This window comes from Zootoca vivipara, chromosome 1 (assembly GCF_963506605.1).
Source record: "Zootoca vivipara chromosome 1, rZooViv1.1, whole genome shotgun sequence".
In the NCBI taxonomy this organism is placed as follows: domain Eukaryota; kingdom Metazoa; phylum Chordata; class Lepidosauria; order Squamata; family Lacertidae; genus Zootoca; species Zootoca vivipara.
In genome coordinates, this window is record NC_083276.1 from 91696569 (window position 1) to 91712743 (window position 16175).

General features: G+C 45.5%; 1 protein-coding gene across 7 annotated transcripts in view; it reads right to left on the minus strand.

Annotated features, from left to right (window-relative positions):
* Nucleotides 1-11889, minus strand: part of ADCY5 (adenylate cyclase 5) — a 191707-nt gene extending 179818 nt beyond the window's left edge. For 4 of the 7 annotated variants that reach the window (XR_004693427.2, XR_009557784.1, XR_009557786.1 and 1 more), the window contains exon 1: nt 9003-11887. Coding sequence is in view for 4 of the 7 variants with exons in the window: in XM_060275982.1 (XP_060131965.1) it covers nt 9003-10007 (1005 nt within the window). In the remaining 3 variants the exon portion in view is untranslated. Of the gene's footprint in view, nt 1-9002 lie in introns of all 7 variants that reach the window. The other 3 variants (XM_035128989.2, XM_035129009.2, XM_035128999.2) reach the window with 3 other exon arrangements.
* Nucleotides 11890-16175: the final 4286 nt, after the last annotated feature.

A 16175-nucleotide genomic window follows, 5' to 3' on the forward strand; every position in this document is an offset into this window, starting at 1 on the left:
GGGGGTTGGACTAGATGACCCTTGTGGTCCCTTCCGACTACAATTCCATGATTCTATTGATATATTACCATAGCATATGCATGATTCTGCTTTCTTGAATTGTCCTAGGCATAGCAGCCAACTCCTAGAGGCCTAGGTGCCTCCCCCCCCAAAAGAAATTACTGGTAAATACTGTATTTTAAAGAGTCCTCCCCCCGCCATGTTGATGGGCTTTCTATGTGGGGCTTATCTGCCCCCCCCCCAGTATTTTATTGAGGATGGAAGAGGGAGGAAAGGAAGGAAGAAATAGAGAGAGGGATAACTCACATTTGTGGGTGCCTCTGGGTGACGCTGTGATGCTAGAACTCTGCAGCAAGAGGAAGATACCGGTACACCTGTACAGGAGCCTTGTAAGCAGCTTTCTCTCTGCTTGATTTACAGCAGGCACGTCCAACAGGTAGATTGTGATCTACCAGTAGATCACTGGATGTCTGTGGTAGATCACTGCTAGATCACTGGCACCCCTAAAAAAAGCTCACCCAAATTTTTCCTCCTCCCTAAAAAAAGCTGAACTATGACCTGAAGCCCTAAACAAAAATGGGCCTCCCTCCCTCCTAAAAGAAGCTCAACAAGTTTGACCTAAACCCCCCAAAACAGGGCTTCCCTTCCTTAAAAAAACTCAACAGCTTTGACCTGAACCCCCCAAAAGGGGGTAGATCACTCCCAGTTTTTAACTCTGTGAGTAGATCAGAGTCTCTTGGGAGGTGGCCACCCCTGATTTACAGTATACAGATGCAGGAGGAGGGGCAGACTGGAACACCAATGCTTTTTATAAACATCACTGTGTCTATCAAAGCTACAGCCCCCCCTTCTTATTCACTTCCTTTTAGCCTTGCAGGGCCACCTTAGTCAAATTGAATCCTCTGCACCCTCATTAAATCGCCAATAGAACTGTTAATGCGATCCCTGAATGCCCATTAACAACCCCCACTGAATAACAATAGGGTGAATAGGGTGGACCTTGCCTGAAGGGATATTCTGCTCCATTGTCTTAACTGCTTAAGTACTGGTAGCCACTTTGCTTTATTTATTTGATGTGTTTTTGTTACAGCTGTGTTCCCGCCCCCAGCAAGTGGAGAGCTGCTCTTGCTAAAGCAAAGCCCTTTCCACTTCAGTTTTTGGAGGGGCAAAGTATTGGTTATGGTCTGTAAAATACAATAATTTTTTGCTTCTAGGGGGGGGGCAGCTGCCCCCTCCTGCCCCCCCCTGTCTACACCCATGATCCCAGCTACAATTTTCTCTATTACTGCTTGAAGAGCTAACTAAACCTAATGCAGGTTCATGGGAAAAATAGCCTTGTTTGTGATGCAGCAATAAACCAATTATTAAAGTTTACAGTAAATTGCTAATAAATAACGAGACAATAATTTTATTGCAACTGAAGTCTGAAAGCTACAGTAACTTATTTTTTACTACTACTACTGTACATTTATTTATTATTCCTAATAAATAACTAAAAAAACTAGGCACCATGCAAAACATTTTAAAAGGTAACCTCAATCCACAGGCTAACAGCTCAATGCAGAAACGGTAAGAAATAGGAAAAATAAGATGTAAAAATGAAAAATAGAGACCAAAGAGATTAACAGATACGGCTTATGTTTCACTTACATATGCAAAAAACAACAATCCCAGTACCCATCAAGAGTGTCCATTTGGACAATGAAGTTTCATGTTATATGCAGGAATCATTGGGCTTCTGTGCTCCCCCTCCCACACAGATCAGAAGCATATACTTCCATTCTCAATTAACTGTGATTTGGCATTATGTATGAACCCAGATAAACTGTAACCAATCTAAACTGTAGAGAAACCAAACAAGCCAACTTCGTGCCATGGTTAATAATCATGAATTGTTCAGATAAGGCATAGTTAAAACATGAACTATAGCTCCTGGTCTGAACAAAATGACAAACGGCAATTATTTGAAAATGGAAACGGCTATCCTGGAGGAGGAGGAAGGGCACAAGCTCACATGCATAATATTTAACAATGATTTAGCGTGACATCTGACCAATGCATACCTGCCAAGTTCCGGCCTGAGAAATAAGGGACTGGATCTGAAGTAGCAGACCGGAAGTAGCGCTGCCACCATTTTGGAACTGGGCGGAGCATGCTCAGAAGCGACTTTTGATGCTGCTCTGCCCTGTTCCAAAATGGCCACCGCACTAGAAGTCGCGCTGCAGCCATTTTGGAACTGGGCAAAGCAGCATCAAAAGTCGCTTCTGAGCATGCTCCGCCCAGTTCCAAAATGGCCACCGCGCCAGAATAAACCGGGGGAAAACAAAAAAAAAACGTTTTTTCGGCTGGGAACAGCTGGAAAAACGGGGGTTTCCCGGGGAATACGGGAGACTTGGCAGCTATGAATGTCACCCATTCTAGATGTGCCATCTTTTTCAGTGTCAGATTCTGGGACGATCTAGAATGCATTTTACCATTGTTATGCATCTGGCAGTTAATCAAAAGGTTGGTGGTTTGTGTCCACCCAGGGATGGCAGTGGGCAGTATTCCTGCATTGCAGGAGGTTGAACTAGATGACAGCTGGGGTCCCACTCAACTCTTTGGTTCTATGATCTGTGCCCTAGTCATCAAATTCAAAGAGCACAAGCTATTCTGTAGTGAGCTTGCAGAAACGAGCTCATTTTATGTGATGGTGAGAATGACATTCATAAGACTTCGGTATCTATACTTGCCCTTTATAAACAGATTTTTTAAGATATCATTTATCCATTCAGATATAGAATGATGTTCCCTTTTAAAGACTTGGCAAGTGAACAATGCTTCAGTGTCTCAATTAATTTGGGTCAGTTTTCAGTGAGCATGTTCGCTTGGTGAGCGGGGGGGGGGGGGAGAGGCTGGGTTCAAAGGACAATATAATTACCATGTATTTAAAGAATTAACTTAGCAAAATGCTAACGAAGAGTGAAAGACATGCTAACTGCAAAGGTTAATCAACAGTTGTGAAATAATGAAATTAATATGTTCTAAAGCAGAGGTGGCTAACCTCTCTCAGGGCTCCATTAAGGGCTGGCTATTCCTCCATGGATCACATGACAAAAACGTGCATACACTCATGCAGGCACACATTCCGTAGATAGGGGACAGATAAACACTTTACATACATAGACATTGCTCGGGATAGCAGGGAGACGCAGCAGAGACACTGTTCTGGGGGAAGAAAACCCAGGTTGCACAACTACGATTTTTGTTTTAAACTATAAAAAATTTTAGAACACAAAGATCAGCTATTCAGTGTGGTTGTGGGTTTTACTACTGAGCAAGGGATCACAATGAAAAATATGTGTAGACCACCAGATAGAAGGAAGCCCTCATTCCTATCTGATAAAACCACAATCCAATTAAAAACACAGGCTGCTTGCTTCCTGCAGAAGGACAATCTTGGCTTCTCTGTATTTAACCAGAGACAAATACAGGTAGGTGATTAACTGATAATATTCAGATGGTCTGCTGAATGCCAACTCTAGAGCTTTTCTTGCCACAGTTAATAGTAGGCACTAAATTAAGTTCAGTTCAACATTTCTAAAATAAGGCACACCATGACACTTCTATTTCTGTTACATAGCATCACAGACTGTTCCCCCCGACACACATCTTTTTAAGACAGGAACATCAATTCTGGCATGCAGATTGCCAATACGGTGCCCAAGGGCACCAGTGTGCTCATCAGTACTTCTTAAGACACTCACAAAAGTCCTAAGTAAATATTGGTTCAAAAAGCCACAAGAAATGCTTTTCCTGCTGAGTTCCTGTTTGCACTACCTCAGCCTCTTCTGCATTGAATAAAGGTACAGTGGTGCCTCGCTAGACGAATTTAATTCGTTCCACGAGTATTCTTATAACGAAAAATTCATCTAGCGAATCACATAGGAATGCATTGAATTTTTTTGATTATTTTTTTTTTTGCCCATAGGAACGCATTAATTGAATTTCAATGCATTCCTATGGGAAACCACAATTCGCTAGACATTTTTTTTGTAAAACGAATTCGTCTAGCGAGGCAACCTCCGCTAGAAAAATCCTTTCTTTAAGCGAAAATTTCGTCTTACAGGGCGTTCGTTAAGCGAGGCACCACTGTAAATGTAAAGGGACCACTGACCGTTAGGTCCAGTCGCGGACGACTCTGGGATTGCAGCGCTCAACTCGCTTTACTGGCCAAGGGAGCCAGTGTACAGCTTCCAGGTCATGTGGCCAGCATGACTAAGCCGCTTCTGGCAAACCAGAGCAATGCATGGAAACGCTGTTTACCTTCCCGCCAGAGCGGTACCTATTTATCTACTTGCACTTTGACGTGCTTTTGAACTGCTAGGTTGGCAGGAGCAGGGACTGCTAGGTTGGCAGGATATCCCCCCACCCTCCCAACGCATAGATGGGGCAACAGATGCTCACAGCATACTTTCCGCCTTTTTTTGCTCTTTTAGCTGTGGCAGTCATTTCGTATTATGCCATGACCCCGCAGCAGCCATTTTAGGACTGACACCCATTGCACTCTCTCAAAAGTCCACATGTACTTCTAGCCCAAAAAGGTTGGTGACCTCTGGCCTACAGCATAAAAAGACAATTCAAGTGAGACAGAAATCAGATTTTTTTGACTCCTAATCAGCAAAAATAGACAGGCAGTAGAAAGTGTCCATGAACCATGGCTGTGTTACTATTAAGGCTATTCTGCCACACTACAAACCAATTACCGGTAGATCTTATTCAACAAGCAGTACCTTGATGAGATGCTTATCTGCAATGTCAGTTGATGTTTCACTGGAAAGAACAGGCAGCTTCACTCTTCCCCAAAACAAGCTTTCTTGGAGGGAGATTTATGTGTGAGTGATGTACCACCTACAGATTGCATGTGGCACATGTGAACTCACATACTTGCTTCCATCCATTCACGAAGGGGCAAGCAGGCTATTATTACACCCATAGTAAAGCTTCTCAGCATACTATTGGATCAAGTATGTTTAATTAATGCAAGCCTGTAGGGTGAAGAGACACCACATGTAGCTTGTTCTCAGACTTCAAGGTCAGAGAGCATTAAAGTAGAGTATTGTTGTGACACAGCTGTTGTTAAAAGGTCTAAACAGCTGGAAGCCTAGCTTGGATCAGAGAATAATTATAAAACAAAGACACATGATGGTGCAGCTGTTTGAAAACTATGTTATCAGGACTCTGCTGGAAAAGAAAAAGGGCTAGAATAAAACGCAAGGGGCGGGAAAGCAGCAAAAGTACAGTTGCTATGAATCTAACTACACCTTATTCTAGGTCACCAACGGCTAATATTAGGTTAATGTCAATTGCTATACCGCACAAAAAAAAGCATATGGCCATACCACAGAAACTTATATGCAAGCAAGTAGTGCCTTCATATTTTGCTTTTACCATGGAACAGAATGATGTGTGTGGTGCATTTTAGTTTTCAGTGAACTACTGGTATATATTTCAGTGAACTACTGGTATATATTGGCACCATCCTTCAAGATGCATGCCTAGATACTTCAGCGCTGCACCAAAAATAATCTTGGCATAAAAACAACTAACAGTATACAAGAGCCTGTTAAGTTTTGAATCTGCCTCATACACATTAACATGGAATGCAATCCAGTCATATTCAAGAATAGCCCCATAGAAATTAATGGCCATGACTAATTTAGGACCATTAATGTAAATGGGGTTGATTACCACCCATTGTATTCCAGTAGAATTCTGTGGAGCAGCAACAATGAGAAGGTAGAAAGATGAAATGTTTAGTGCTGCCACTGAGCTTTCACGTAAAGAGAACTTTGAAGTGAACTTGGAGATTCTTCCTGAAGTAAAAACATGCAAGGAATTTTGAAGAAAGAAAAAAAAGTTATGATAAAGACCAGGCATCCCCAAACTGCGGCCCTCCAGATGTTTTGGCCTACAACTCCCATGATCCCTAGCTAAGAGGACCAGTGGTCAGGGATGATGGGAATTGTAGTCCAAAACATCTGGAGGGCCGAAGTTTGGGGATGCCTGATAAAGACTAATGAATCTTGTCAGTATTTTCCTCCTTATATTCATGTTATTACAATGACACTCTAGTTTCTTGGGGCATGGTAGATTTAGATAATAAAGCAAGCGAAGAATAAAATGCTTGATGCAAATGTTTCTAACTTTAGAGGTCTTTGTAAATGTGTATTCAGAGTACTGTATCTTAAAAGACACCCCTACCTGTTCTAGATATAACCATTGATTCAAATAAAGCCACAGCTATTTAGCCACTCACAGTGCAATCCTATGCATGTCTTCCCACTGATTTCATCAGGCCTTACTGTGTGAAAAGGATTGCAGCATCAGCCATTAGTTTCACTACTGATCAATAGCAATATAACCCCTCAACAAGCAACTTATCAATAAAGATTTCATTAGGAAAGAATGAAATGAAGACCAAAAATAGCAGCAGCTGAAAGGCATGAAAATAATTTGATTTACTTGGCTTTTATCCATCTCCACACTTTTTAAAATCCACAAACCAGAAAGAAAACGAAAGGAAATGTATGCATCAGTGGGGCAGTGTCAAAGAAAAATTAGATTTCCATGGTAACAAGCTACAGCCTAGGTAACAAAAACGCCTGCTAACAGTTGTGAGGCAGTTGCCGATATGGATTTTTTAGTATCAGAAAGCTCTAAATAGAAACTCTTGCCTACAGCCTTAACGCACAACAGATATCACTACAAACCTTTTTTGGTGAGTGGAAAAAAATCAACTTAGATTTGAAAACCTGTTCCATAGCATGAGCCTGGCTAATAAAAAGTTCACTAAATTATAGCACAGATGGCTCACATTTTCATAGTTAGAAGCTGCAGGTTATTGCTGGCTAGCAACACTTATTTTTTTACATACTGTAGCAAGTTTCAAGAATTTCATGTACTTCATATACATTGGCAGGTTCACAGGTAACATCAAAACGTAGTATGTCATTTAAAAAGTGAGTCTTAGCTTGCACAGTCCCTTGTCATTTCTCTTTATGCAGTGGCATAGCAACCCCCACTGGGGAGCCGCCACCATTATTGAGCTTTTTTGGAATAAATCACCAAAAGTTCCACAGCTGATGTTTTGAGGGATGGGCAATGGCTTAGCCCTCCTGCAGTGCCTGAGACACCCACCAAATGCCATGTCTCCCTTCAGCCCCACCCCCGATCCCCTTGAGCCCCTCCTTTCCTTCACAACTGTTTTATGCATTTGGATTAACTTATTTTCCTCCTATTCAGAATAATTCGCCATTACATCCATCAAACTATGGTTTCTTACTCTGGTTCAGAAGGTCACCATAGTTTACCCTTTATATGTTAGCACGAACTATGTTTGTACTAAAAGGGGAAGTAAATAAATGAGAGCCAGTTATCCAGGAACTTTACAACAATCCTATGAGGTAGTCCAGTGTTGTAATTATTATATTGCTGATGGGTGAGCGCTACAGCTGTGATATTAGCAGCTTGTTTAAAGTTTCATAATGAGTTCATAACTGAGGTGAGATTTGAACCAAGGATTTGACGGCTTGCAGCTGCTGCTTTTAGCTATGACCTTGTAAGAAATTTGGATGTGCCTGTTCAATGTCCATGAGTGATAGGCATGGGAAGTTTTTACATGTTCTCTTTAGGTGATGGTGGCAAAATAAAACAATCCCAAATTGCTTAATCCAGCAATTCCTAAAGTAATGGATATATAAACACACAGTACATGTCTTTGTTGGGATCCTCATACAATATAGTACAAGGGACTTCCAATTTTCTACCCAAAGAGATTCCCCCCCTCCCCCACGGATGGTTCTTACCAAAGTATTTGTAAACCAGTTACCTGTACTTTATCTATACAATTGTGGTTGGATGCTAATCAATCATAGGTGAATAAATACTCCGCAAATAAAGCGGTATTCAGCAAAATATAACATAATCTAGTCATGTTTAAGGAGAAATTCCACAGGATATTTTTCACAGGATACTTTGAATTTTTTTGCACCCAAGGCAGTAAATATGTAGGCAGTTCATTTCAAATGTTACTTCCTCAGGGCATAAAGAGCTATGTACAATGCATCCAACCAAAGTATTATTGAGTATTTTAAATATTAACTCACATGTCCTTTTGTAGTTGTGTGTGGAGAGTCAATACTGCAACAGGGTAATCTTAACACCTGCTTCCTAACTTTATGAAGTGAATGCCTACCCATCACAACAGCACACAACTTTTAAAGTGAAAACAGTATTCTTAAAGCTACAAGCAACCCACATGTGCACATGCACTTCCACACAGAAACTGCTATTTTTACTAAACAGAAAGACAACTCTGGTGTACTTGGTTGCTGGGGAAAAAATTCTGAAGCTTTGGTATGCAGCATATTTAAACAGAAGTTTTTCTTTCTTTACCAAGCACTGCAGAGGCAGGAATTTCAGGTTCAATGCAAAAATGCATTATCCAAAAAATGTCATTTCCGACAATGGTGCATTGCAATGTAATTTTTTTTTACTCTATACCACTCATAGTAAATAGTAAGGATACCTTCCCATGCCGCTTTAATTGCTGCAAAGCAGGTAAGTCGCTAGACTATTCAAATCTATATCTTCAGCAATAAGAAGCTAAATTTTGCAGCAAGCTAGGAAATCCTTATTTCTACTTCTCTGTGATTTCTAGTGAAATCAGTTCTGAATTTCAGGCGCATAACAGTAAATATTTTTAACATTTGTATTTTCAAGGCAAACAATATTATTCAGTGTGAAACCATGAAAAACACTGGGAATGAAACTTGGGTGATTACAGGGATCGTGATCATTAATAACTGCTTCACACTTCAGGGCAATCAATAAATCAAGTCCCCACAATAATAGCTGGTAGTGCATAATTCCTGGGAAAACAACTATTTCTCAAACTGAACTAAGTCCACATTTGTACTAGAAACCAGAAGCTGTGAAAGCATCCAAAAACCGAGCCTTACCTGTTTCAATAAGAATTTGTCTTCTGCATTGACTTTGAGAGAAATGGCCAGATGGATGGCAGACAGCACCACACCACTGATGACCGCGGCCCTCATCCTGACTGGCAGCAAGGTGTAGATGCTGTAGATGAAAAAGATAGTCCACCAGATGCCCTCCGAGGCACTTCGGGGCTGCATCAGCAAGCAGCCAACCACTTGCACAGCCAACACCACCAGAATGACAGAGTAGCACATGAGCCACATGTGGTCCTGGTGGAAATCATTGCGATTGCAGACTGCACCCAGAGCCACCATAAGCAGGATGGCCAAGGACAGCACCACCACATAGGGCACCTGATAGTAGCCATGAACAGTGTGGAAGAGCAGCATGACCAGGCACACTAAAACCAACACTGCCATCAGCATGGTCAGGCTGCTCTGATTAAGACGGAAAAAGTAGCGCTGGTAGAGGTGCTCCAGTTTCTCCGACTGAAACTTTTTCGACCTGAAGATCTGCAGCAAGCTACCACAGCAGCTGCCCATGGAGAAGACCATCTCAGACCGCCCTTCGTCATCCAGTTCTACCTCCTCCTCCAACTCATCGATCTTGGCTTTGATCCGCTTCTCCTCTAGCCCCAGTTCCACACAGCGTGGATGCACCTCACCCTGCTCCACACCATAGCGCCTAGGACTCATGGCAAGGGATGGATCTCCTGCACGGCGAGGGTGCTGGCTCTTGTCAACCCCATGATCCTGCCAGGCAGACTTGGACCTGAAGCTCATCATCCTGCAGCCACTCACCCCGTGGTTCCTGCTGCTTGGTGACTCGTAGTCTTCATCACTTCTCCACCTGCTTTCCATACGGGAAGATTTTTTTACAGAGGCCCTGGTAGAAAGAGGATAGGAATAGCCATTGGCTCTGGAGTCAGCCTCTCCCCAGGCAGAACGATGCTGTTCCGCACCTCCACCCCTGGGCACAGCAGGAGCTGCAAACCCCGGAGGGCTCACACTGTTGGAGCGGGACATGCCCTGCCAAGACAGAAGAGAAGGGGGAGGGATTGTGGGGCAAGTTATAAAGGAGTAGGAGGGAGAGAAATAAAATCACAAGGAATCCCACTCATAGCAAGGAAGAACCAATGCTTCTGAGCAGTTTCTCTCACCCTATGGTGGAAGGTGCAGCGGAGGAAAGACATGTGTGTGTATGTGTGTGTACATACACACACACACACGTTAGTCCTGGCCGAGTCCAAATAAAACAAAGTTCCCAGCGATAAAGGAATTCAAACCCTTAAGGTGACTGGTTTGCCAGCCAGTTAAATTCCCCTTCCCTCCAGAGGCTGCTGGGAATAGAAAAAAAAATTCAACCAGAATTTAAGGAGATCCACTGAGACCTGGGAGGCAAGTTCCCCTACCTATGGAAGGCTGCCCCTCTGGTGAGGATTCCCACTCTGTCATTTTCACAAGTCCCCAGTGCTTTGACCATTTGTTGAAACAAGACTTCCACGCATAGAAAAGCAAATGTGGTGGAGGCAGCTGGGTTTTTGTTTTCTCCCGCACCTTAAGCAAAGACCACCTTCCAGTCGAAATGCATCATCAGGGGGGGAAAAGCCACCACGATAATTCCTCTCTGTGTGTGAGGTCAAGGCGATCCTGCCGCCGCAAAAAGGACCTGCTGGTCAGAAAGGTCCTAAAGAGGCTGCATATTTCAGTCGCTGAAAACGCTCTCCAGGAAGCGGAGCAAAACGATTCAGTACCGTCATTCTTAATTTTGCCCCGCGGGCAACTGCTTATTTGTTGGTCATCTAGAGAGGTGGTGCAGAGGGCAGCCACAGCAGCAGCGCTGGAGGCGTTGGGAAGCCGGCTGGGTCATTGTTTGATCCCTCCTATTTAAGGAAAGTGGCCCTACAAATTGGCTTGGAGAACCATAAACAAGCAAACCTCCCAGACGCCCCTCTTTCCCAGCTCTTCCTTCTCAAGGCGAGCACGACATTGCTGCAATGAGGAAGGGATGGCATACAGCAGCAGCAGCCCCCGAAGCCTTGAGTTAAATGTATTTATTGGAAGCTCTCGACTCAAATCCGAGACTGGAGTGCCGGAGGAATCATCCTTTTTCCTGCTCGAATGAGCCAAATGGGTGGGATTGCTGAGGCTGCTGGGACGGCAGTACTGCTTGCCCTTGGGATGGCACATGGGAGGGGGGAAAATATGTATAAAAATAAATAAGATCTACGGAGTGATTCAAATCAAGGGCGGCGGGGAAGAGGAGGCGCAGGTGGGAGATCGGAAGAGGAGAGATTCCTGCGTCTAGATCATCTCTCCAGCGAACAGATCCATGGAGGGAGTCCTCCGCCAAAAAGCCGACGTTGCACTGCTGCCTCCGTGCGAAGATGCGCTGTCTCCACTGCAGGGGCCAGCAACAAGCAGCACGGCTCGCTCTCCAGTTGAAGCAGCGATGCAAAATACAAAAACAAAGCAGGGGGGGGGACCCCACAGCACCACACAATTTTTTCCACGAGGAGAGGGGATGAAAAAAGACCCGCCGAGGCTGACTCCGTACTGCTTATGCACACTCCACCAGCCGCCGCCTCCTCCTCCTCCTCCTGCTGCTGCTGCTGTTGCTTCTAGTGGGTCTCAATGTATCGGCGCGCGGTGTGGAGGGCTAGGGAGGGGGCAGCTTTTTGTGCCCCTTGCAGCCAGCCAGAAGAGTGGTCCTCAGCTCATTGCAAAGAGAAACGGCACCTCCCGCGAAGAGCCGCCGCCTCGGCCTCTCCTAGCAGAGAATAGAACCGGCTCCCCTCAGCGAAGCTGCAGCGGCGGCGGCTGCCTCACCCGGCCCGGCCCGGCCTGGCGCTCGCTCGCTCGCTCCTTCACACGCTCCTCTTTGCAGGAGAGAGGCAACCCGCCCCTTTCAAAACCAGGCTTTGTACGGCCCCTCTACTGGCCGGCATGGCTCCGCCTCACGCTCGGTCCGATTGGCTGGCGATCAGCCGCTGCTTTCCGCTACAGCACGGGCTCCAGGGAGCTGGGCGGCTGAATCGGCTTCCCTTCCAATAGGCTGCCCCGTTAGGAGGAAGGAGGGCGGGGAATGTTGGAAGCCGCGGCTGCAGCTGGCATCTGCAAAAAAAATCACAGTCAGATAAAGAATTAAAGAATGGCCGTCTCCCGCGCGCGCGGGGAGGGGGGGAGGGGCCCTCCTCCGGTGTAGTAGTTTTAACTCCTTCGGGAGAATTGCTGCTGAGCCGGATCTAGAGGAAAGCGCCCTCATCACAGCAGGGCGGAATAGGAATCACCTGCTTAAGGACTGTTGCTACGCTGATTGTATTATTTCTGTGCTTGGAAGCGCTAGAATATCCACCTAGACCGAATGAGGAGCAACCTGCGTGGACGAAGTTCCCTTTTACTGAGTCAGACCACTACTAGCCCAGTATTGCCTACTCTGACTGGTAGCTGCGGTTCTTGGACATTTCACAGTGTGTGCTACCTCGTGTTTGTTTGTTTTTTTGGCTGGAGAGCCAGAGGAGTTGTTTGTTCTGGTCAAACTTCAAACCTCTTTCAAGTTTTGGCCAGTCCCATATAGAGACAGGGAAATAAATTTGCATCAAGCATCCCCAGCACAATCTACAATTTAGCTTTGTTTATTATTATTATTATTATTATTGCTACCTGCTACCCCAATATCCAAGTGGTGTGAATCCATGGGTTTCAGGCACTTACCCAGGGTTCCCATTTCCTTTTGGAAATGAGGCACAGCTGAGACTGGGGTGTCTTTATGATGTACCGTGTTTCCCCCTTTTTAAGACACCGTCTTACAACTTTTTTCTTTCAAAAAAACACACGGTGGCTTATTTTCAGGGGGTGTCTTTTTTTTAATTTTAAAGTGCCAGTACAACTGGGTCCCACTGGCTCAGGACGCTTGGCGCTCTCTTCCGCGTGCATTTTCTGCCTCCTCTATTCTCTCCGTTTCCCCTCCTCCCCATCCTGAGTCAAGGGCTCTCCTTCCTTGGAGGCTTCTAAGCAGAGGCTGGATGTCCACCTGCCTAGGAGACAGACGTGCACAGGGGGGGGGGCTTCACTCTGTGAGGTGGATTTAAACCTCATAGGATGCCAGAGCAGGAGGTATACACGAAGCTGCCCATCTCCCTCAGCAGCTTTAGGTGCTTCTCCTCCTGCTTCGGCTTGGCGCTCGCCGCCATGGCTTCAAAGGCAGCGGCGGCCGGGTGTGTGTGCGCGCGGAGGTATAGAGGCTGCTCCCCGGGCTCTCTCATGCTGGCCGGGGAATGGGAGGGAGGCTGGGACCCGTCCCGCTCCAAGACGCTAGTGAGGGAAGCGCGAGGGGGACCAGGTTAGGGCCTGCGCCTCTGGCGCGCGCAACCCCAACTGACGGACCGACCGACGGAAGGAAGGGAAGGGAGGGGGGAAAGGGAAGGAGGGGGAGAGGAGCGGCGTCAGCTCTCGGCGAGGAGGCCGGAGCAGCTGAATGACGAGCCGAAGAGGAACCTGCGCGGCACAAACAGAGACGCGATCACAAACGGAGAGACACAGGGGGAGAGAGAGAGAAAGACGCACGGGGGGGGGGAGAGAGAGACGCGCGCGCACACAGAGAGAAAGAGACTGACACCCACAGAGAGAGAGAGAGCGGTGCTGCTTCGCGCTTTGTCAGCGCTGCAGCCGCCGCCGCTTCCGACCACCAACCCGACCTGGCAGGCTTCCTCCTCCTGCCATGGCCGGCATTGCAGGAGCTGGGTCCTGCTGGCTTGTGCCCTCCGTGCTCCGTGCGGTACTGCTGCACGCTTCATTGGCGCTGCAGCAGCCGCCGCCGCTTCCGGGCACCGACCCAACCTGGCAGGCTTCCTCCTCCTGCTGCGGCCGCCGTGCTGGGTCCCGCTAGTTGGCTGGGGCGCTCAGTGGTCTTGCTCTGCACGTCGCGGAAGTATGGCTTATTTTCGGGGTATGACTTACATTTCTCAAACGGTTAAAAACCCTGCCATGCCTTACTTTTTGACTACGTATTAAAAAAGGGGAAACACGGTATGTTTTATTTACACATATATACACCCTGAGCCTACCCTGGAGGGGCTCACAGCATTCACACCCAAAGAGAGTCCTGCTTATCCCATAGCCCCCACAGCTTTGGATTCAAATGACACCAGCCATGGCTCACCTTAACTTTCTTCCCAGCCAACTGCAATCCTAAAACTCAACCCTGCTCTGTTTCTGCAAACTCTTTCCCAGATGAAAGAGGGGCTTATACCCGTCAGGCCCTGAGTCTTTGCTTTGTGAATTGCCCATTCCCTCAGGCAAATTCCTGAACACGGGAAAGTGGTTTGGCCTGTATTTTAACAATTTGTTAAATCCAGCCTCTGACCACCAGTTTTAACACTATAACATTAGATAAATTTTAACACTGAGACTCAGGAATTTAGAACCTGGCACCCACAAATCCTGGCACCCACAACTCATAATAATAATAATAATACTACAATTATTATTATTATTATTATTATCATCATCATCATGAGTTACAACATTTAGGGCATGTGGAAAAATTATTTGGATAGGATTGTCTACTTACGTTTTGTGCTTTGAAAAAATCTTTCAGTGAGCTCTGTTGATGTTAGAGTATAATGATCAAAGTTTGAGGCCTTGGGCTTATGCTCCATTTAAGGTCTGTTTGCAGAACCTGCTTGGTGAAAGAAAAATACAACGATTGCTTTTAATATTTTTAGACAAGGCTTGAATAAGATAAATTATTTTTGAGTTGTCTGAGAGAAAAGACTGAATAGTTGGAGGTTCTGTCAATCAGATATTTTCAGTGGGGAATGTCAGTTGGGAAAGGCGGTGTGGGAAGACAGCTGAAGAGAGAAGTGAGAGGCAGAAAAAACTGAGGTGAACATGGATAATGGAGGCCTGAGTTTTAAGCTATTTATCACAAGTGTTTAGGCTAAAATGCTGCCTTGTATAAAGGTCCTATCTGAAGATGACTACACATGCTGCTGTTTTTTAATGTCAGCTAAACTGTCCAAGCTCCTAGAAGTAAAAATGGATGAGATTTTGGGTCAGTCAGAAGTGGATTATACCGAGTAGCTGGACCAGTGTGTGAGGGAATTTAGCTTGGGAGGTTTAGGGAATTTGGCCTGAGGTAAAAGCTACTTAGATGGTGTAGTCAGCTACATTTAAAAACATTAAAGACTCCAATGTAAATATCAGTATTCTCTTATGTACATAAAGGTAAAGGGCCCCCTGACCATCAGGTCCAGTCGTGTCCGACTCTGGGGTTGCGGCGCTCATCTCGCTCTATAGGCCAAGGGAGCCGGCGTTTGTCCGCAGACAGCTTCCAGGTCACGTGGCCAGCATGACAAAGCTGGTTCTGGCGAACCACAGCAGCACACGGAAATGCTGTTTACCTTCCCACCGGAGCAGTACCTATTTATCTACTTGCACTTTGGCGTGCTTTCAAACTGCTAGGTTGGCAGGAGCAAGGACCGAGCAACGGGAGTTCACCCCATTGCAGTGATTCGAACCGCCAACCTTCTGATCAGCAAGCCCTAGACTCTGTGGTTTAACCCACAGCGCCACCTGGGTCCCAAATTCCCTTAAATAACTATGCTTAATCTTTCATCCTTTCTCCAATGCTTGTGCCCATCACACATCTGAACCTATTATACCAAACTACAAGGCTTTAAATGTATTCTAAGAGAATGGTGACAATGGAAATGGGTCACATTGTCACTGAGGAAGGCAGGGAGTTTCATAGCAAAAAAAATTGATAGTGTCAGCGAATAAGGAATGCCATCATCCTAATTAGTACTATTGTCAGCATTCTGATAAATAACATTTTCTTTGCCTGTCCCTTCCACAAAAGTTAACCAAACACCTGGAAGAGATAAGAGTAGTGAAGTGTTAAGAGTGTCAGACCAGGAATGAGGAAATTCAGGTTAAAATTCAGGCCAGTGTAGGAATCTACCTGCCCACCCCTTTCCCACCCAGCATGCTCTGCATGGCTGCTGATGTAGTAGAGGCCCCATCACTCCATTCCACATAGTGACTGTGGTTAAGATTGCACCCTAAGACAATCCTAGAAGAGGATATACATTTTGCAAAGTAAAACCACAGTAATACTCTGCCTTTAATGGATGTAGAAAATTATTACCATACCACATTTTTAGTCTGAGTATTCAGAATATTGTAGACTAC